The 23,111-nt window shown below is 53.8% G+C and overlaps 1 protein-coding gene across 1 annotated transcript; it reads left to right on the forward strand.

Moving 5' to 3' along the window:
* The first annotated feature begins 2,114 nt into the window (after positions 1 to 2,114).
* Positions 2,115 to 15,664, forward strand: LOC144733629 (toll-interacting protein-like). The gene is given in 7 exon segments (XM_078615656.1): positions 2,115 to 2,220; positions 9,089 to 9,313; positions 10,138 to 10,158; positions 10,160 to 10,321; positions 11,851 to 12,003; positions 13,637 to 13,721; positions 15,256 to 15,664. Coding segments are annotated over 7 exon segments (999 nt in total). The 5' UTR covers positions 2,115 to 2,184; the 3' UTR covers positions 15,573 to 15,664.
* Positions 15,665 to 23,111: the final 7,447 nt, after the last annotated feature.

A 23,111-nucleotide genomic window follows, 5' to 3' on the forward strand; every position in this document is an offset into this window, starting at 1 on the left:
AGGTGAAAAGAAACAATAAACATTTGAAAAATCGGTGAAGAATGCGTCGTCACGTGACGCCTGGAGGGGCGCGCCAACAGGAAGTGACGTCACTGCGGAATGTGTAAAGCGGCCACCATCTTGGCTAGGGGCAGTGGGAAACAAAAGTTCAAAAGTTGTCATTTTTTATTTTGTTTACAATTATAAATCATTATTATTGATATCGTTATTCCGCTTGCCTACGCAGAGGAGGAACAGGCAACAACGCAACGCGATAACGTATTTGTGAGGAAAGTTTATTATTTTATTTATACCGCAGGAATCCGAAGGGCTGTAAAGCTTTTCAACTCACAGATGTGCAGTCAGGGTCACGTTCTAACAAATACAACAACACCATTGGAACCTCATTTGCCAGTTAAAAAATATGATAATTGGTTTCAAGATTTCGTGACTGCAGGGATTCATCTTCTTGGTTCTTTCGGTAAAGTCACGTAGAATGGAAATAATAAAATAATACAAATAAAACATAATAAAATAATTCTCACGACGTTTCGGCCACAACGCAAGCAGCCGTCCTCAGGTGAAAAACAGGTCTGTCAGACCGACCTGCTTGCGTTGTGGCCGAAACGTCGTGAGAATTATTTTATTGTTTTATTTTTATTATTTTATTATTTCCCTTCTACGTGACTTTACCGAAAGAACCAAGAAGATGATAATTGGTGTTTTACCCTTCCATCTGGCCACAAAACTGACACCTTTTTTTTACAAGGAGTCATGTTTACATAGACCACAATACCTGCATTCATAATGCAAACAAAAAACATAACTTTGATAATGTATGCACTGTCCTTGAAGTTGATTGGTCCACACCCGAGACAGCTTTCCTTAGAGCCTAGTCTCACATGGTGTTGGACCAGATGACGCCAAAAGGCGCACAACTCAAAGACAATGCACCATCAGAGTATGAGAGCTCGGGGTAAAGCATTTACACCTTTGGAACCTCATTTGCCAGTAAAAAATATAATTGTTTTTTTACCCTTTTATCTGGCAACAAAACTGACACCTTTTTACAAGGAGTCATGTTTGCATAGACCACAATACCTGCATTCATAATGTAAACAAAAACATAACTCTGATAATGTATGCACTGATAGTGCATAAAAAACTCCCAATTTTCGATCACAACACGAGCGATGACGTCACTCGTCCTGAACTGACAGGGTGACGTCACACCCCCCCTCCCCCAATTTTTATAAGTTTTACTTTTTAATTTTCTATCTATCCGTGACTTTACCGAAAGAACCAAGAATATAAATTGCTGCAGTCACGAAAGCTTTAAGTCAAAAGATTTTCTCTATGCGATGACGTCACTCGGGCCGTACATGGAAAGTGATGTCACTCCCAACGTTGTTTTTGTGCGATGACGTCACTCGTTCTGTACTGACAGGGCGACGTCACCCCTCCCCCAATTAGTATTAATTTTATTTTTTAATTTTCTATCTATCCGTGAATTTACTGAAAGAACCAATAATATAAATTGCTGCAGTCACGAAAGCTTTAAGTCAAAAGATTTTCTCCATGCGATGACGTCATTCGGGCCGTACTGGAAAGTGATGTCACTCACACCGTTGTTTTTGTGCGATGACGTCACACGTTCTGTACTGACAGGGTGACGTCACCCCTCCCCAATTAGTATTAATTTTATTTTTTAATTTTCTATCTATCCGTGACTTTACCGAAAGAACCAATAATATAAATTGCTGCAGTCACGAAAGCTTTAAGTCAAAAGATTTTCTCCATGCGATGACGTCATTCGGGCCGTACTGGAAAGTGATGTCACTCACACCGTTGTTTTTTGTGCGATGATGTCACTCGTCCTGTACTGACAGGGTGACGTCACCCCTCCCCCAATTAGTATTAATTTATTTTTTTAATTTTCTATCTATCCGTGAATTTACCGAAAGAACCAAGAATATAAATTGCTGCAGTCACGAAAGCTTTAAGTCAAAAGATGTTCTCTGTGAGATGACGTCACTTGGACCGTACATGGCAAGTGATGTCACTCCTACCGTTGTTTTGTGCGATGACGTCACTCGTCCTGTACTGATAGAGTGACGTCACCCCCCACACACTCTTTTTATACCCCCACCCCTAACCGCACTGTCCCAGGAGGTGACGTCAGAGGACGTGACGTCAGAGGAGACGATGGCCGTCAGGACGATCGCCACTACGCGGGGCCAGGTGAGGGACGAGAGGCGGGGCTGGTGAGGAGCGGGGTGAGGAGTGTGAGGGGGGGGAGGGTGAGGGAAGGGTGAGGGTGAGGAGCGGGGTGAGGGGCGGGGTGAGAGGGGGGTGAGGGAAGAGTGAGGAGTGGGGTGAGTGAGGAGTGGGGTGAGGGGTGAGGGGAGGGTGAGGGGGGGTGAGGGGAGGGTGAGGGGGGGGTGAGGGGAGGGTGAGGGGGGGGTGAGGGGCTAGTGAGGGAAGGGTGAGGAGTAGGGTGAGGGGGGGGGGGGTGAGGAGTAGGGTGAGGGGGGGGGTGAGGAGTAGGGTGAGGGGGGGGTGAGGAGTAGGGTGAGGGGGGGTGAGGAGTAGGGTGAGGGGGGGTGAGGAGCAGGGTGAGGGGAGGGTGAGGAGCGGGGTGAGGGGTGAGGTGAGGGGGGGTGAGGGGAGGGTGAGGAGCGGGGTGAGGCTGATGAGGGGAGGGTGAGGGGTGGGTGAGGGGTGGGGTGAGGGGGGGGTGAGGAGTGGGGTGAGGAGTGGGGTGAGGAGTGGGGTGAGGAGTGGGGTGAGGAGTGGGGTGAGGAGTGGGGTGAGGGGAGGGTGAGGGGAGGGTGAGGGGTGGGTGAGGGGTGGGGTGAGGGGTGGGTGAGGGGTGGGGTGAGGGGTGGGGTGAGGGGGGGGGGTGAGGGGGGGGGGGTGAGGGGGGGGGTGAGGGGGGGGGGTGAGGGGGGGGGGTGAGGGGGGGGGGGTGAGGGGGGGGGGGTGAGGGGGGGGGGTGAGGGGGGGGGGTGAGGGGGGGGGCTGGTGATAGGAGGGGGGTGAGGGGCGGGGTGAGGGGGGGTGAGGGAAGTGTGAGGGGGTGGTGAGGAGCGGGGTCAGGGTGAGGGGGGGAGGGTGAGGAGCGGGGTGAGGGGCGGGGTGAGGGGCTAGTGAGGGGAGGGTGAGGGGGGGAGGTGAGGGGCTAGTGAGGGGGAGGGTGAGGGGGGAGGTGAGGAGTAGGGTGAGGGGGGTGAGGGAAGTACGAGGGGTGGGTGAGGAGTGGGGTGAGGAGTGGGGGTGAGGAGTGGGGTGAGGAGTGGGGTGAGGAGTGGGGTGAGGAGTGGGGTGAGGAGTGGGGTGAGGAGTGGGGTGAGGAGTGGGGTGAGGGGGGGGCTGGTGAGGGGGGGGGCTGGTGAGGGGGGGGGCTGGTGAGGGGAGGGTGAGGGGAGGGTGAGGGAAGGGTGAGGGAAGGGTGAGGAGTGGGGTGAGGGGCGGGGCTGGTGAGGAGTAGGGTGAGGGGAGGGTGAGGGGCTGGTGAGGGAAGGGTGAGGGGTGGGTGAGGGGGGGGGTGAGGGGACGAGAGGCGGGGCTGGTGAGGGGAGGGTGAGGAGTGGGATGATGGGGGTGAGGGGCGGGGGTGAGGGGCTGGTGAGGGACGGGGTGAGAGGGGGGTGAGGAGTGGGGTGAGTGAGGGGTGAGGGGCTGGTGAGGGAAGGGTGAGGAGCGGGGTGAGGGGGGGTGAGGGGCTGGTGAGGGGAGGGGTGAGGGGGGGGTGAGGAGTGGGTTGAGGGGGGGTGAGGGACGAGGTGAGGGGAGGGTGAGGGGCTGGTGAGGGGAGGGGTGAGGGGCTAGTGAGGGAAGGGTGAGGGTGAGGAGCGGGGTGAGGCGTGAGAGGGGAGGGGTGAGGGGAGGGTGAGGGGAGGGTGAGGGGCTGGTGAGGGGCTGGTGAGGAACGAGGGGTGAGGTGAGGGGTGGGGGCTGGTGAGAGACGGGGTGAGGGGTGAGGGAGGTGAGGGTAAGGGTGGTGAGGGTGAGGGGAGGGTGAGGGAGGGTGAGGGGAGGGTGAGGGAGGTGAGGGAGGTGAGGGTGGTGAGGGAGGTGAGGGTGAGGGGAGAGAGAGAGAGAGAGGGAGGTGAGGGAGATGAGGGTGAGGGTGGTAAGGGTGAGGGAGGGTGAGGGAGGTGAGGGAGGTGAGGTGGTGAGGGAGGTGAGGGTGAGGGAGGTGAGGTGGTGAGGGAGGTGAGGGTGAGGGAGGTGAGTGAGGGGGTGGTGAGGGAGGTGAGGGAGGTGAGGGTGGTGAGGGGAGGGTGAGGGAGGTGAGGGTGAGGGAGGTGAGGGAAGGTGAGGGAGGTGAGGGTGGTGAGTGTGAGGGAGGGGAGGGCGAGGGAGGGTGAGGGAGGTGTGAGGGTGGTGAGGGTGAGGGTGGTGAGGGCCAGGGTGGTGAGGGAGGTGATGGTGAGGGTGAGGGAGGAGAGGGTGGTATTTTTCTGCTCGTAATGAAAGTGCCGTACGCCGTATGGACCTGAAAACTCAATTTTTCCCCGTACAAGAATACGGGTAAACCACGTGGGAGGGAGGGGGGTGGAGGGGGGGGGTTTGGAGGAGAGACAAAGGCGGCCGGGCGTGGAACAGGTCGCAACCGGGTACCCGATACCCGTACCCTACCTTTTTATTCACATGGTAAAGGTGAGGCTTAAGAGGGTGAGCCTTTGTTATGTAGAGGTACGGTTTGTGACTCAACCTGTGAAAAGGAGAAAACAACTGAACATGGTAAACCTGTAATAGTTGTCTGTCAAATAAGACTGGCCAAATAAGTGTAGTTAAATCTTTTTTGCATGGTTAATCACATCTTTCCAATGATTACTCAGTTTGTAACCGTCATCACGGTTGAAATTATGTCCGAGTTTGTATATTTGTATGGCTTCGTGTACAAACCTTTGATGGTAGCCAGGAGGTTTGCAGAGAACCTTGGTCTCGGAAAAGACAATTTCATGAGAGCCCACCGAGTTGTAGCAATGATCGGCAACGGCCGTACCCTACCCGATACCCGGCTACCCGTACCCGGCCGGGTACGGGTACCCGTTTGCGACCCTGGTGCGGCCGGGTACGGGTAAGGAATCAAAACCCGTTAGCTACCTCTGGTTGGTGAGTGGGTGAGTGGGTGGGTGGGTGAGTGAGTGAGTGGGTGAGTTCGTAAGTGAGTGGGTGAGTGGGTGGGTGAGTGAGTGAGTGAGTGGGTGAGTGAGTGGGAGAGTTTGCGATCCTGGTGCGGCCGGGTATGGGTACGGGTAGGCCGTGAGTCACTGGTGAGTCACTGTTTGTCACTCATTTTCCAACGTCTTGTCTCTTAAATTCTCGATTTAATGCTTCTTTCGTGACTGCAGGGATTCATCTTCTTGGTTCTTTCGGTAAAGTCGTCACGTAGAAGGGAAATAATAAAATGATAAAAATTCAACATTATAAAATAAAATTCTCACGACGTTTCGGCCACAACGCAAGCAGCCGTCCTCAGGTGAAGAACAGGTCTGTCCTTCAGACGCTGTCTTTCCGACAGACCTGTTCTTCGCCTGATGACGGCTGCTTGCGTTGTGGCCGAAACGTCGTGAGAATTATTTTATTATTTTTTATTGTCTTGTCTCTTCTCACAATTCAAGTTCCTAGAATCAACCCACCCGCGCCTGCAACGCGGCTTCATCCCAGAGGTCGCAATCGGGTACCCAATACCCGTACCCTACCCGTTACCCGGCCGGGTACGGGTAAGGAATCAAAACACGTTTGCGAACTCTGTTGGACGCGGGGTGGGGGTGGGGGGCCCTCCCTCCCTCCCATGCTGAGTCAAGGGAAGAAAAAACACAAGTCTACGTGTGTGGGTCAATGCGGACGTGATTCATTGCAAAGGGGGGTTTCATCCGTGTGGTGTTCTCACATTCTTGAAACAGCCGTTTTGTTACGGGCAGGAAATGTTGACACTGGGCAAGGGAGATCCCATGATGTAGCTGCCCAACCCGAGCTCTCAATCTCGTGAGAGTGGCATTGTCCTCCGTGTGCTGTTAGCAGAGGTCGCAAACGGGTACCCGTACCCGGCCATACCCGTACCCTACCTGTACCCGGCCATACCCGTACCCTACCCGTACCCGGCCGGGTACGGGTAGGGTACGGGTATCGGGTACCTGATTGCGACCTCTGGGATGAAGCCGCGTTGCAGGCGTGGGTGGGTTGATTCTAGGAACTTGAATTGTGAGAAGAGACAAGACGTTGGGAAATGAGCGACAAACGGTGACTCACCAGTGACTCACGGCCTACCCGTACCCGGCCGCACCAGGGTCTCAAACTCTCCCACTCACCCACCCAATAATTCAGCTACTCACTCACTCACCACTCACCCACTCACTCACCCACTCACGAACTCACCCACTTACTCACCCACTCACCCACCCACCCACTCACAAACTCACTCACTCACCCACTCACTCACAAACTCACTCACCCACTCACCCACCCACGCACCCACTCACCCACTCACTCACTCACCCACCCACTCCCCCACTCACTCACCCACCCACTCACCCACTCACTCACTCACTCACCCACTCACCCACTCACCCACTCACTCACTCACCCACCCACTCACCCACTCACCCACCCACTCACTCACCCACTCACTCACCCACCCACTCACTCATCCACTCACCCACTCACCCACTCACTCACCCACTCACTCACCCACTCACCCACGCACCCACTTACTCACCCACCAACCAGAGGTCGCAAACGGGTTTTGATTCCTTACCCGTACCCGGCCGCACCAGGGTCGCAAACTCTCCCACCCACTCACTCACCCACTCACTCACCCACTCACTCACTCACCCACTCACCCACTCACTCACCCACTCACTCACCCACCCACTCACCCACCCACTCACAAACTCACTCACTCACCCACTCACTCACTCACGAACTCACTCACTCACCCACCCACTCACAAACTCACTCACTCACCCACTCACTCACCCACTCACTCACCCACCCACGCACTCACCCACTCACTCACTCACCCACCCACTCACCCACCCACTCACCCACCCACGCACCCACTCACCCACCCACTCACCCACCCACTCACTCACCCACTCACTCACCCACTCACTCACCCACCCACTCACCCACTCACTCACCCACTCACTCACCCACTCACTCACCCACTCACTCACTCACCCACTCTCCCACGCACCCACTTACTCACCCACCAACCAGAGGTCGCAAACGGGTTTTGATTCCTTACTCGTACCAGGCCAGGTACGTGTAGCCGTGTGTCGGGTAGGGTACGGGTCTCGGGTAGGGTACGGGTATCGGGTACCCGGTTGCGACCTCTGGGATGAAGCCGCGTTGCAGGCGCGGGTGGGTTGATTCTAGGAACTTGAATTGTGAGAAGAGACAAGACGTTGGGAAATGAGCGACAAACGGTGACTCACCAGTGACTCACGGCCTACCCGTACCCGGCCGTACCCGTACCCTACCCGTACCCGGCCGCACCAGGGTCTCAAACTCTCCCACTCACCCACCCAATAATTCAGCTACTCACTCACCCACCCACCCACTCACTCACCCACTCACGAACTCACTCACTCACCCACTCACCCACTCACCCACTCACCCACTCACCCACCCACGCACCCACTCACCCACCCACGCACCCACTCACCCACTCACTCACTCACCCACCCACTCACCCACTCACTCACCCACTCACTCACCCACTCACTCACCCACTCACCCACGCACCCACTTACTCACCCACCAACCAGAGGTCGCAAACGGGTTTTGATTCCTTACCCGTACCCGGCCGCACCAGGGTCGCAAACGGCTACCCGTCACATATTCACTTGAAGATATTTTCTTGTTCACGTTTTAGTTTTTCGTTTGTTGCGGTTGCACCCGATTCAAGAGCCGAATGGCTCACAGGGCTACACCTCGATTGAAAGCGTCTTTCGTGACTGCAGGGATTCATCTTCTTGGTTCTCTCGGTGAAGTCGCCACGTAGAAGGGAAATAATAAAATAATAAAAATAAAACATTAAAATAATTATAATAAAACATCATAAAATAATAAAAATAAAACATAATAAAATAAATTTTTTAAAACATAATTAAATTATGAAAATAAAACATAATTAAATAATTCTCACGACGTTTCGGCCACAACGCAAGCAGCCGTCCTCAGGTGAAGAATGAAACAGCACCAAGCTTGGAGCGTCTATTTAATTGGAGGGGGAAATATACGCTGCCAAGCCTGGTGGTGTTTCATTCAGACGCTGTCTCCCCGACAGACCTGTTCTTCACCTGAGGACGGCTGCTTGCGTTGTGGCCGAAACGTCGTGAGAATTGTATTTTATTACGTTTTATTTTTATTATGTTTCTAAAAATGTATTTTATTATGTTTTATTTTTATTATTTTATAATGTTTTATTATAATTATTTTAATATGTTTTTATTATTATTTTATTATGTTTTATTTTTATAATTTTATTATGTTTTATTTTAATTATTTTATTATATTTTATTTCATTATTTTATTACGTTTTATTTTTATTACGTTTTATTTGTATTATTTTATTATGTTTTTAAAAATGTATTTTATTATGTTTTATTTTTATTATTTTATGTTTTATTATAATTATTTTAATGTTTTATTTTTATTATTTTATTATGTTTTATTTTTATTATTTTATTACGTTTTATTTTCATTATCTTATTACGTTTTATTTTTATTATTTTATTATGTTTTATTTTCATTATCTTATTACGTTTTACTTTTATTATTTTATAATGTTTTATTTTTATTATTTTAGAATGTTTTATTTTTATTATTTTATTATATTTTATTTTCATTATTTTATTACGTTTTATTTTCATTATTTTATTACGTTTTATTTTTATTATTTCATAATGTTTTATTTTCATTATTTCATTGTTTTATTTTTATTACGTTTAATTTGTATTACTTTACTACGTTTTATTTTCATTACTTTATTACGTACAATTTTTATTATTTCACTACTTCCCTTCTACGTGACGACTCTACCGAAAAGAACCAAGAACACGATCTTTGAACGCTCGTTTGCCCCCTGCAGGTTTACGTGGGTGAGCTACCCCCCGACTTCCTGCGCCTCACCCCGACTGCACAGCAGCAGCAGCTGCTACTGGACGAGGCCACCGCACAGAGGCTGCAGTACGGAGCTCCCGGGGGGGTCCCCACGGGGGCTCCTGGGGGGGTCCCCCCGGGGGGGTACGCCGTGGGGGGGGGCGGAGGGGCGCACCTCCCCACCACGGGCAGGCTCAGCCTCACCATCGTGCAGGTGAGGGGGGGGGTGGGGAGGGGGGGAGGGGGGGGAGGTGAGGGGGGGGGGAGGGGGGAAAGGGGGGAGGTCGGGGGTAGGGGGGACGTGAGTGGGGGGTAGGGGGGAGGTGAGTGGGGGGGGGAGGGGAGGGGGGGGTGAGTGGGGGGTAGGGGGGAGGTGAGGGGGGGGGGTGGGGGTGAGTGGGGGGTGAGTGGGGGGTGGGGGGAGGGTGTTGAGCGATAGGGGGTAGGGGGGCAGGGGGGAGGTGGGGGGTAGGCAACACAAGTCTCCCAGCCACCGTGATGATGAGAGAGAGAGAGACGCAGACTTCAAATATAATACAGCAGCAGCAGGCATCGTCAGGGTCGGGATCGAACACACGACCTCCCACACACCAGGCGAGGTAGTCAACATCTCCTAGGCCACCATGATGATGATGAGAGAGAGAGATACGCAAACTCCAAATATACAGCAGCAGTAGGCATCGTCAGGGTCGCGATCGAACCCACAACCTCCTGCGTACCGGGCGAGGTAGTCAACATCTCATCAGGGTCGGGATCAAACCCACGACCTCCTGCGTACCGGGCGAGGTAGTCAACATCTCCCACCGCCACCACCGCCCCACCCCCCCTGGCCACCAACAGGCGAAACTCGCCAAGAACTACGGGGTGACTCGCATGGACCCGTAATGATGATGAGAGAGAGACACAGACTCCTAATATAATACAGCAGCAGGCATTGTCAGGGTCGGGATCGAACCCACGACCTCCTGCGTACCGGGCGAGGTAGTCAACATCTCCCACCACCACCCCCACCGCCCACCCACCCCTGACCACCAACAGGCGAAACTCGCCAAGAACTACGGGGGTGACGCGCATGGACCCGTACTGCCGCGTGCGTCTGGGCTACAGCGTGTACGAGACTCAGAGCGACTACAACGGGGCCAAGAACCCGCGCTGGAACAAGCTGCTGCAGTGCGCCGTGCCTCCTGGCGTTGACTCTTTCTACCTGGAGGTGTTCGATGAGGTAGGGGGGGGGAGGGGGGGTGGGGGGGTGGAGGGGGGTGGGGGGGTGGAGGGGGGTGGGGGGGTGGGTGTGTGTGTACGTGGTGTGTGTGTGTTGGGGATGTACGTGTGTGTATGTGTGTACGTGTGTGTATGTGTGTACGTGGTGAGGGGGGGGGGGTGTACGTGGTGTGTGTGTGTGTGTGTACGTGGTGTGTGTGTGTACGTGTGTGTGTGTGTACGTGTGTGTGTGTGTGTACGTGGTGTGTGTGTGTACATGATGTACGGGGTGTGTGTGTATGTGTGTGTGTGTAAGTGGTGTGTGTACGTGTGTGTGTGTGTGTACATGGTGTACGGGGTGTGTGTGTGTACGTGTGTGTGTGTACGTGTGTGTGTGTGTGTGTACGTGGGTGTGTGTGTACGTGTGTGTGTGTACGTGGTGTGTGTGTGTGTGTCAGAGGGCGTGTGTACGTGTGTGTGTGTGTGTACGTGGTGTGTGTGTGTGTGTGTATATACGTGGTGTGTGTGTGTGTGTGTATATACGTGTGTGTGTGTATACATGGTGTGTATGTAGGTGGTGTGTGTGTGTACAAGGTGTATGTGTGTGTGTGTACATGGTATACATGGTATGTGTGTATGTGTATACGTGTGTGTACGTGGTGTGTGTGTGTGTACGTGGTATATACGTGGTGTGTGTGTGTGTGTACGTGGTGTGTGTGTGTGTACGTGGTATATACGTGGTGTGTGTGTGTGTGTGTACGTGGTGTGTGTGTGTGTACAAGGTGTATGTGTGTGTATACATGGTGTGTGTGTGTGTGTACGTGGTGTGTACGTGTGTGTGGGTGTGTGTGTGTGTGTACATGGTGTGTGTACGTGGTGTGTGTGTGTGTGTACGTGGTGTGTGTACATCGTGTGTGTACGTGTGTGTGGGTGTGTGTACGTGTGTGTGTGTACGTGTGTGTACATGGTGTGTGTACGTGTGTGTGTGTGTACGTGGTGTGTGTGTGTACGTGGTGTGTGTGTGTACATGGTGTGTGTACGTGGTGTGTGTGTGTACGTGTGTGTGTGTACATGGTGTGTGTACGTGTGTGTACGTGTGTGTGTGTACGTGTGTGTGTGTGTACATGGTGTGTGTACGTGTGTGTGTGTACGTGTGTGTACGTGGTGCACATGGCCTGGCACAAGCGTCGTGGTGACGTCACCGCCACTTAGTGGCGAATGGCGGTTGTTGTTGTTGTGTGTACGTGGTGTGTGTACGTGGTGTGTACGTGGTGTGTGTGTATGTGTATATATATACAAGGTGTACGTGGTGTGTGTGTGTCAGAGGGCGTGTGTACGTGTGTGTGTGTGTGTACGTGGTGTGTGTGTGTACATGGTGTACATGTGTGTGTACGTGGTGTGTGTGAACATGGTGTACGTGGTGTGTGTGTGTGTGTGTGTACAAGGTGTACGTGGTGTGTGTGTGTGTGTATGTGTGTGTACATGGTGTACATGTGTGTGTACGTGGTGTGTGTGTACATGGTGTACGTGGTGTGTGTGTGTGCGCGTCAGAGGGCGTTCTCGGTGGACGACCGCATTGCGTGGGCCCACGTGCCCATCGGGGCGGGCGTCCGTGACGGCCTCGTGCAGGATGAGTGGTTCCCTCTGAGCGGCAAGCAGGGGGACGACAAGGAGGGCATGATCAACCTCGTCATGACCTACGCCGTGAGTCGCTCGCTCGCTCGCTCGCTCACTCACTCACCCCGTCGACCTTTTTGCTCACTCAGCCATTTGCTCCGTCGCTCACTCACTTGATCGCTCACTCACTCACTCGCTCTCTTGATCACTCGCTCACTCGCTCGCTCGCTCACTCGCTCGCTCACTCGTCCGCTCACTCGCTCACTCGATCACTCGCTCGCTCGCTCACTCGCTCTCTCACTCTCTCGCTCACTCGATCACTCACTCGATCACTCGATCACTCACTCGCTCGCTCACTCGCTCACTCGTCCGCTCACTCGCTCACTCGATCACTCGCTCGCTCGCTCACTCGCTCTCTCACTCTCTCACTCACTCGATCACTCGCTCGCTCTCTCGATCACTCACTCGCTCGCTCACTCGCTCACTCGTCCGCTCACTCGCTAACTCACTTGTCTGCTCCCTCGCTCACTCGTCAGCTCGCTCGCTCGTTCAATCAGTCGCCCACCCGCCCACTCACTTGCCTTATTGCTCACTCAGCCATTTGCTCCGTCGATCGCTCGCCCACTCGCTCGCCCACTCAGCCATTTTCTCACCCGCTCGCTCGCCCACTCGCTCGCCCGCTTGCTCACTCACTCACTCACACTCACTCACTCGCTCGCCCGATTGCTCACTCACTCGCTCACCCCGCTCGCTCACCCGCTCCCCCGATTGCTCGCCTGATGCGCGCTCACTCGTCCATTTGCTCGCTCACTAGCTCGCCACGCGTGCGTGTGTCACGTGTGTAACGCGTGTGTCACGTGTGTAACGTGTGTGTGTGCGTGGGACGCGTGTGTGACGTGTGTGTGTGTGTGTGTGACGCTGGCGTGTGTCGCGTGTGTGACGCATGTGTGTGTGTGTGTGCGTGACGTGTGTGTGTGTGTGTGTGTGTGACGCTGGCGTGTGTTACGTGTGTAATGCATGTGTGCGTGTGTAACGCGTGTGTGTGCGATGTGTGTGCGCGTGTGTTGCGTGTGTGTGTATGACACTGGCGCGTGTGTAACGTGTGTGTCTGTGTTGCGTGTTGCGTGTGTGTGTGCGTGTGTGTGTGTGTGTGGCGTGTGTATGACGCTGGCGTGTGTTGCGTGTGCGTGTGTAACGTGCGTGTGCGATGCGTGTGTGCGATGTGTGCGTGCGTGTGTATGACGCTGGTGTGTGTTGCGTGTGTTGCGTGTGTGTGTGTATGACGCTGGCGCGTGTGTAACGTGTGTGTGTGTGTTGCGTGTTGTGTGTGTATGACGCTGGCGTGTGTTGCGTGTGCGTGTGTAACGTGCGTGTGCGATGTGTGCGTGTGTGTGTGCGTGTATGACGCTGGCGTGTGTTGCGTGTGCGATGCGTGTGTGTGTGCGTGTGTGTGTGTGTGCGTGTGTATGACGCTGGCGTGTGTTGCGTGTGCGATGCGTGTGTGTGCGTGTGCGATGTGTAACGTGTGTGTATGACGCTGGTGTGTGTTGCGTGTGTTGCGTGTGTATGACGCTGGCGTGTGTAACGTGTGTGTTTGACGCTGGCGTGTGTTGTGTGTGCGTGTGTGTGCGTGTGCGATGAGTGTGTGCGTGTGTGTGTGCGTGTGTTTGCGTGTGTGTTGCGTGTGCGATGTGTGTGCGTGTGTCTGTGCGTGGTGCAGGCGGTCCCCGCTGTGCACCACCACCACGCAGTGCTGCTCATGCCGCACGTCCACGTGCAGGGCCTGGGCTACGTGCCCAGCACCGGTGAGACAATCATCCACTACGCTACACTACACACTACACTGTATACTACACTATACACTACACTATACACTCTACACTATACACTACATACTACACTATACACTACACTATACACTACACTATACACTATATACTACATACTACACTATACACTACACTATACACTATATACTACATACTATACACTACACTATACACTACACTATACACTACACTATACACTACACTATATACTACATACTACACTATACACTACACTATACACTACACTATACACTACACTATACACTACACTACTACACTATATACTACACTATACACTACTATACACTACACTATACACTATACACTACACTATACACTACACTAAACACTACACTATACACTACTATAAACTATACACTACACTATACACTACTATACACTATACACTACACTATACACTACACACTACACTATACACTACACTATACACTACTATACACTATACACTACACTATACACTACACACTACACTATACACTACACTATACACTATACACTACACACTACACTATACACTACACTCTACACTACACTACTACACTATACACTACACTATACACTACACTATACACTACACTATACACTATACACTACACACTACACTATACACTACACTCTACACTATACACTATACACTACACACTACACTATACACTACACTACTACACTATACACTACACTATACACTACACTATACACTACACTATACACTACACTATACACTACTATACACTATACACTACACTATACACTACTATACACTACACTATATACTACACTGTACACTACACAGGGCCTGGGCTACGTGCCCAGCACCGGTGAGACAACCTCATCCACTACACTGTACACTACACTACACTGTACACTACACTGTACACTACACTGCACACTACACTGCACACTACACTGCACACTACACTGCACACTACACTGCACACTACACTGTACACTACACTGTACACTACACTGTACACTACACTGTACACTACATACTACACTACACTATATACTACACTGGTGCTGGGCTACGTGCCCAGCACCGGTGATAGAACCCCATCCACTACGATCACCGTCCTCACCATGACCACGACCACCACCACCATCACCACCGCCACCATCACCACCGCCACCGTCATCACCACGACCACCACCACCATCACCATCCTCACCATGACCACCATCCTCATTGTGACCACCACCACCACCATCCTCACCACGACCACCATCCTCATTGTGACCACCATCACCACCACCATCACCATCCTCACCACGACCACCATCCTCATTGTGACCACCACCACCATCACCCTCCTCACCACGACCACCACCATCCTCACCACCACCACCACCATCCTCACCACCACCACCACCACCATCCTCACCACCACCACCATCCTCACCACCACCACCACCATCCTCACCACCACCACCACCACCATCCTCACCACGACCACCCTCACCCACTCTCCCTCCCCTCCCCCCCCCCAAGGCGTACCGCTGGTCACGAGCTCCGGCAACGTGCCCACGATGTCCCCGTACAACCCCGCCGTCCACCCCGCCGTCCACCCCGCCGTCCACCCCGTCGTCCACCCGGGCGCGCAGGCGCCCCCCCCCCACCCCGGCACGGAGTCGACTGAGACTGAGTGGGAGTCGCGGGGGGTGGGGGTCCTGTCGGAGGCGTTCCCCCTCGTGGAGGAGGAGGTGCTGCGCTCCGTGCTGATGGAGAAGGGGGGCGACGTGGTCGCCGCAGCCAACGCCATCATCGTCATGATGGGGGGCGGAGACGACGATCGATTGATTGATTGATCGCCTGATCGATCGATTGATTGATAGATCGCGTGGAGGAGGAGGTGCTGCGCTCCGTGCTGATGGAGAAGAGGGGCAACGTGGTCGCAGCCGCCAACGCCATCATCGTCATGATGGGGGGCGGAGACGATGACGACGAGGGGGGGGGGGGCGGGGCGCGCTGATGGTGGGCCGATCGATCGATTGCCTGATTGATTGATTGATCGCCTGATTGATTGATCGCCTGATCGATTGATTGATCGCCTGATTGATCGATTGATTGATCGATCGCCTGATTGATCGGGCGATCGAGCGATCGTTTGCCCGCTTGCTTGCTCGCTCGTTCGATGCGATGGATTCTGCCAAGTTGCCCGACTCCTACCCCCCCCACCCCCTCCCCCCCCGTGATGGACTCTCCCACCCAGCCCCCCCCAACGCCCCCCACCCTGATGGAATTTTCCTCAACAACCCCCCCCCCCCCACTGCCCCCCCCCCCACCGCAATGGACTTTCCCACCCCACTCCCCCCCCCCCCACCACCTTGCTATGATGGACTTTCCCACCCCACACACCCCTATGATGGACTTTCCCACCCCCCCCCACCCCCCACTATGATGGACTGTCCCCTCCCCCCACCCCCCACCCACCCCCCACTGATGGACTTTCCCACCCCACCTCACCCTCCCCCGCCCCCCCCCTAACCTCTACTGCCCTGTACTCTTAGTGCTTTCGGTAAAGCCAGGTAGGTTCTTTTTTAAATCCTTTATATTAAGTTCACTTGCTTGCTTGCTTAGGACCGTGCAAATCTTTCGGTCGTTTTTTATTTAAATCCTTTATATTAAGTTCGCTTGCTCGCTTAGGACCGTGCAAATCTCTCGGTCGTTTTTTAACCCACTTCCCGTGATCCAATCGAGCTGACATTTTCCCACACAGACTCGTTGTGCGTGACAATAAATCTTCGTGAAAATTTTTTTTCTCCAAAATGTTACACTTTTTAGGACAAAAATATTATATGTAATTACCAATTGCTTAATGGTGGCAATGCAATCATCTGACCCATAGGTGGCAGCCATCTCAAGCCAGAGGACGAGAGGACTCTAGCCGCCACGCATATAAAGGATTTGGAGTGAAACGCTTTGTTTTTACTGGTTATACTTTTTCATTAATTTTAATTTCATTTTTTTACCCACCACGTGCTCACTTTACCGAAAGAACTAAGCGTATGAATCCTTGCAGTCGCCGAAAGTTTCGCATCTAGAAACCTCTAACTGCCCTGCCTGTGAGCGCTCTGCAACCCGTGACCTCTCCCGTGACCCCCTCCTCCCCCGGTGACCTCCGCTCTCCACCGTGACCCCTACTCGGTGACCCCCGACCCCCTGCCCCCGCCCAGCGGCTGCTGCCCCTGTGTAGAGGCCTTTCCGCTAATCCGGGGTCTGCCCTGTGATCTGCTGCTGCCGCTGCTGCTGCATGTAGCTTGAGATGGGGAGCCACCCAGAGCCACCCAGTACCCACCCAGAGCCACCCAGAGCCACCCAGAGCCACCAAGAGCCACCCAGAGCCACCCAGTACCCACCCACCCCACGACCGCCTGTAGACCAGGCGAGGTAGTCAACATCTCCTAGCCACCGTGATGATGATGAGAGAGACGCAGACTCCAAATCTACAGCAGCAGGCGTCGTCAGGGGTTGCGATCGAACCCACGACCTCCTGCACACCAGGCGAGGTAGTCAACATCTCCTAGCCACCGTGATGATGATGAGAGAGACAGACGCAGACTCCAAATCTACAGCAGCAGCAGGCGTCGTCAGGGTCCTCCCGGCGTTTCGTTCCGCGCGCAACCGATTGCTCGGGGCGCGGACACGCCTCTCGCCAACCGGTTGCACGCAACTGCTCGCAACCGGAGGCACGCACGCACGGAGTCTGCGTCTCTCTCTCTCCCATCATCATCATCGTCACCGTGGCTATGAGATGTTATCTGCCATCGCCTGCTGTTTCAGGAGGTCGCCGTGGGTTCGATCCCGACCCTGACGACGCTCGCTTCTGTATATTTGGAGTGTGGATTTCTCCCCGTGGTCGCGTGGATTTTTCTCCGGATTTCTCCACGTGGTGGTCGTGATGGTGGTGGTGGTGGTGGTCGTGGTGGTGGTGGTGGTGGTGGTGATGGTGGTGGTGATGGTGGTGGTGATGGTGGTGGTGATGGTGGTGGTGGTCGTGATGGTGGTGGTGGTCGTGATGGTGGTGGTGGTCGTGGTGGTGGTGGTGGTCGTCGTGGTGGTGGTGATGATGATGGTGGTGGTGATGGTAGTGATGGTGGTGGTGATGGTGGTGATGATGATGATGGTGGTGATGATGGTGGTGGTGATTGTGATGGTGACACACCGGCCACGTTGACCTCCTGAAACGTAGCGATGGAACCCCAGGCAGGCGAGGGGCTGACTTCGGTCAAATTTAAAAAATGTGTTTAGTTGACACGCTGACAAAGATTCAGCCCCTACAGCCTCAACGGGCTGTTGGGGCGAGTGGCGTTTATCGGAGTAGCAGTACCTGTGGGTGGTCATCGGCACCGATGGCGATGATTTGTAGGGGAGAAAAAACCCCTTTACCGGTTGTGGTGATGTAGCAGGATTTTGTGTTGCCGGGTAGTAAAAGTGTTATTTTCCTAATTTTGCTTAAGCCTCAAAAGTAAAGATAATGGCTGTCATCATCACCACCCACAAACTTGACGTGAAGGAATGACGCAGATGCACACTCTCATTTGAAAATAGGCACATTTAAAAAATGTCCACTTGTCCTAGTCAATAGCCACTTTGTGTAGTTTTGAGGCATCAGCAGTTGGTGAATAAAACACTTTCTACCAGAGATCGCAAACGGGTTTTGATTCCTTACCCGTACCCGGCCGCACCAGGGTCGCAAACGGGTACCCGTACCCTACCCGTACCCGGCCGGATACGGGTAGGGTACAGGTATCGGGTACCTGATTGCGACCTCTGGGATGAAGCCATGTTGCAGGAGCGGGTGGGTTGATTCTAGGAACTTGAATTGTGAGAAGAGACAAGACGTTGGGAAATGAGCGACAAACGGTGACTCACCAGTGACTCACGGCCTACCCGTACCCGGCCGCACCAGGATCGCAAACTCTCCCACTCACCCACCCACTAATTCAGCTACTCACCCACCCACCAATTCAGCTACTCACTCACCCACTCACCCACCCACGAACTCACTCACCCACCCACGCACTCACCCACTCACCCACCCACTCACGCACTCACCCACTCACGAACTCACTCACCCACGCACCCACTTACCCACCAACCAGAGATCGCAAACGGGTTTTGATTCCTTACCCGTACCCGGCCGCACCAGGGTCGCAAACGGGTACCCGTACCCGGCCGGGTACGGGTAGCCGGGTATCGGGTAGGGTATGGGTATCGGGTACCCGGTTGCGACCTCTGCTTTCTACTCGGTAAGCAACTAATAAAATTGTTCCACAGTGTTATTAGTGCAGTGGATTATTCACTTGGCTTTTGTGGCCAGTTTGTGGGTAACAATAGTGGCAATGTTTACCACACACACACAAAACCAGGTACTCGTTTGAGGCTGAGTCGACCTAGGGGTGGCCCAGGATCGGTGGTGGTGGTGGTGGGGGGGGTGAGGGTGAGGGTTGTTGTGATGCTGTGCGTTGTTGTTGTTTGTTGCTGCTGCTGTTACTGATGCCGCGTCTGTCCGTGAGGCTTCTGCCGAGCAGCAGCCGTAGCTGATACTGCTGCAGCTACAGCTGATACTGCTGCAGCTGTAGCTACAGCTGATGATGCAGCTACAGCTGCTGCAGCTACAGCTGATACTGCTGCAGCTGTAGCTACAGCTGATGATGCAGCTACAGCTGATGCAGCTACAGCTGATACTGCTGCTGCAGCTACATCAGCTGATGCAGCTACAGCTGATACTGCTGCTGCAGCCACAGCTGATGCTGTTATAGCTGCTGCAGCTGCTGCAGCCACAGCTGATGCAGCTATAGCTGCTGCAGCTACATCATCTGCTGTAGCTGATACTGCTGCAGCTGCTGCAGCTGTGGCTGATGCAGCCGCAGCTATAGCTGATACTGCAGCTACAGCTCATACTGCTGCTGCAGCTACATCATCTGCTGCAGCTACGGATGCTGTCGCTGATGCTGCTGCCTCTGTAGCTGTTGCAGCTGTAGCTGATGCAGCTGTAGCTGATGCAGCTGTAGCTGATGCAGCTGCCGCTGCAGTTGATGTTGATGCTGCTGCAGCTACAGCTGCTACTGATGCTGCTGCCTCTGTAGCCGATGCTGCGGCTGCAGCTGTAGCAGCCGCGATTTGGAACTTGCCCGAATTAAAAGTCATTAGACTGCACTGTAGCCGCATGAGCGATTCTGTGTCTGTGTCTGGTCTCTGCACCTAGCCTGGCACAGCAGTCAACCCATGGCACCTGCTGGGTCTGTCCCGTGACCTGCACCTAGCCTGGCACGGTAGTCAACCCATGGCACCTGCTGGGTCTGTCCCGTGACCTGCACCTAGCCTGGCACAACAGTCAACCCATGGCACCTGCAGGGTCTGTCCCGTGACCTCCTCCTGCACCTAGCCTGGCACAACAGTCAACCCATGGCACCTGCTGGGTCTGTCCCGTGACCTCCTGCACCTAGCCTGGCACAACAGTCAACCCATGGCACCTGCTGGGTCTGTCCCGTGACCTCCTGCACCTAGCCTGGCACAACAGTCAACCCATGGCACCTGCAGGGTCTGTCCCGTGACCTCCTCCTGCACCTAGCCTGGCACAGCAGTCAACCCATGGCACCTGCAGGGTCTGTCCCGTAACCACCTGCACCTAGCACAGCAGTCAACCCACGGCACCTGCAGAGTCTGTCCCGTGACCTCCTCCTGCACCTAGCCTGGCACGGTAAGTCAACCCATCCAGCAGTGGAGTGACAACAAGGCAGCCAGTCTGTGTGGTGACACGCGCAGAGTTTTAATGAAGACCTCAAGACAGCGACCCCCCCCCCCCGCCCTCTGGGACCCAGCAAGGCAGAGCCCCCACCAAGGCGACCGCTCCAACAACTTCCTTTTCCACTGGCGACATCCGAGCCGAGCCAGCACGGTACAGGTGTTTTTTTCCCCACTGGCAACAGCTGAGCCAACGCGTGGCCAGCACGGTACGAGTGTTTTTTTTTCCACTGGCAACATCCGAGCCGAGCCAGCGTGGGGTCAACACGGTACGGGTGTTTTTTTTTTCCCACTGGGCAATTTGCCGAACCAAGCCAGAAACGTCGTGGTGGTGGTGGTGGGTGGGTTTGGGTGGGTTTGGGTCGGTTTGGGTGGCTTTGGGTGGGTTTGGGTTGGTTTGGGTGGGTTTCGGTGGGTTTGGGTGAGTTTGGGCGGGTTTGGGTGGGTTTGAGTGGGTTTGGCTGGGTTTGGGTGGGTTTGGCTGCGTTTGGGTGGGTTTGGGTGGGTTTGGCTGGGTTTGGCTGGGTTTGGCTGGGTTTGGATGGGTTTGGGTGGGTTTGGGTGGGTTTGGGTGGGTTTGGCTGGGTTTGGCTGGGTTTGGGTGGGTTTGGCTGGGTTTGGGTGGGTTTGGCTGGGTTTGGGTGGGTTTGGCTGGGTTTGGCTGGGTTTGGGTGGGTTTGGCTGGGTTTGGGTGGGTTTGGGTGGGTTTGCGTGGGTTTGGGTGGGTTTGGGTGGGTTTGGGTGGGTTTGGCTGGGTTTGGCTGGGTTTGGGTGGGTTTAGGTGGGGTTGGCTGGGTTTGGGTGGGTTTGGGTGGGTTTGGGTGAGTTTGGGTGGGTTTGGGTGGGTTTGAGTGGGTTTGCGTGGGTTTGAGTGGGTTTGGGTGCGGTTTGGGTGGGTTTGAGTTGGTTTTGGTTGATTTGGGTGGGTTTGGCTGGGTTTGGCTGGGTTTGGGTGGGTTTGGGTGGGTTTGGCTGGGTTTGGGTGGGTTTGCGTGGGTTTGCGTGGGTTAGGGTGGGTTTGGGTGGGTTTGCGTGGGTTTGGGTAGGTTTGCGTGGGTTTGCGTGGGTTTAGGTGGGTTTGGGTGGGTTTGGGTGGGTTTGGGTGGGTTTGGGTGGGTTTGGCTGGGTTTGGGTGGGTTTGGCTGGGTTTGGGTGGGTTTGGCACCCTCCCCGTGAACTGATCCGGGCGGCGTTTTTGTTTTCAGCGTGACGCGCAAATGCGACCGCGTCGTAGGACGCCGGCGTTTCCAACGACGCGTGAGCCGACCCAGCAAAAGAAAACTCCATCCCGCTATTGTGGATGACATTTGGTGGCGAAAATAAAAAATAAAAAACCCACCCCCGGCTGCGGGGACTCCGCTACTTACGAAAAATTCGACGTGCGAACTTTCAGAGACACGAATAAAACCCCGGTCCGGTGCGTCCAGTTGCCTGTGGTAAGTTCAACCGCCGCGCGAGAGATGGCGGTGGTGGCATCTACATCTGTAGAAGGTGAAGAACCAGTGGCATCTACATCTGCAGAACGTGAAGAACCAGTGGCATCTACATCAGCAGAACGTGAAGAACCAGTGGCATCTACATCTGCAGAACGTGAAGAACCAGTGGCATCTACATCTACAGAGCGTGAAGAACCAGTGGCATCTACATCTGCAGAACATGAAGAACCAGTGGCATCTACATCTGCAGAACGTGAAGAACCAGTGGCATCTACATCTGCAGAACGTGAAGAACCAGTGGCATCTACATCTGCAGAATGTGAAAAACCAGTGGCATCTACATCTGTAGAAGGTGAAGAACCGGTGGCATCTACATCTACAGAACGTGAAGAACCAGTGGCATCTACATCTACAGAACGTGAAGAACCAGTGTCATCTACATCTGCAGAACGTGAAGAACCAGTGGCATCTACATCTGCAGAACGTGAATAACCAGTGGCATCTACATCTGCATCTACAGAACGTGAATAACCAGTGGCATCTACATCTGCAGAACGTGAATAACCAGTGGCATCTACATCTGCATCTACAGAACGTCAAGAACCAGTGGCATCGAAATCTGCAGAAGGTGAAGAACCAGTGGCATCTACATCTGCATCTACAGAACGTGAAGAACCAGTGTCATCTACATCTGCAGAACGTGAAGAACCAGTGGCATCTACATCTGCAGAACGTGAAGAACCAGTGGCATCTACATCTGCATCTACAGAACGTGAAGAACCAGTGGCATCTGCAGAATGTGATGAACCAGTGGCATCTACATCTGCATCTGCAGAACGTGAAGAACCAGTGGCATCTACATCTACAGAAGATTAATAACCAGCGGCATCTACATCTGCAGAACGTGAAGAACCAGCGGCATCTACATCTCCAGGAGATGAAGAACCAGCGGCATCTACATCTCAAGAACGTAAAGAACCAGCGGCATCTACATCTCCAGGAGATGAAGAACCAGCGGCATCACCATCTCCAGGAGATGAAGAACCAGCGGCATCTACATCTCCAGGAGATGATACATCTTGTGTTTAGCGTCCACGCCGTACAACGCGTTCGGAACCGACGTTTGAACTTGCGAGGAGCCCCCCCCCCCCGACACCCCCC

The sequence above is a fragment of the Lampetra planeri genome, chromosome 48, assembly GCF_965212315.1.
Source record: "Lampetra planeri chromosome 48, kcLamPlan1.2.h2, whole genome shotgun sequence".
Lineage (NCBI taxonomy): Eukaryota > Metazoa > Chordata > Hyperoartia > Petromyzontiformes > Petromyzontidae > Lampetra > Lampetra planeri.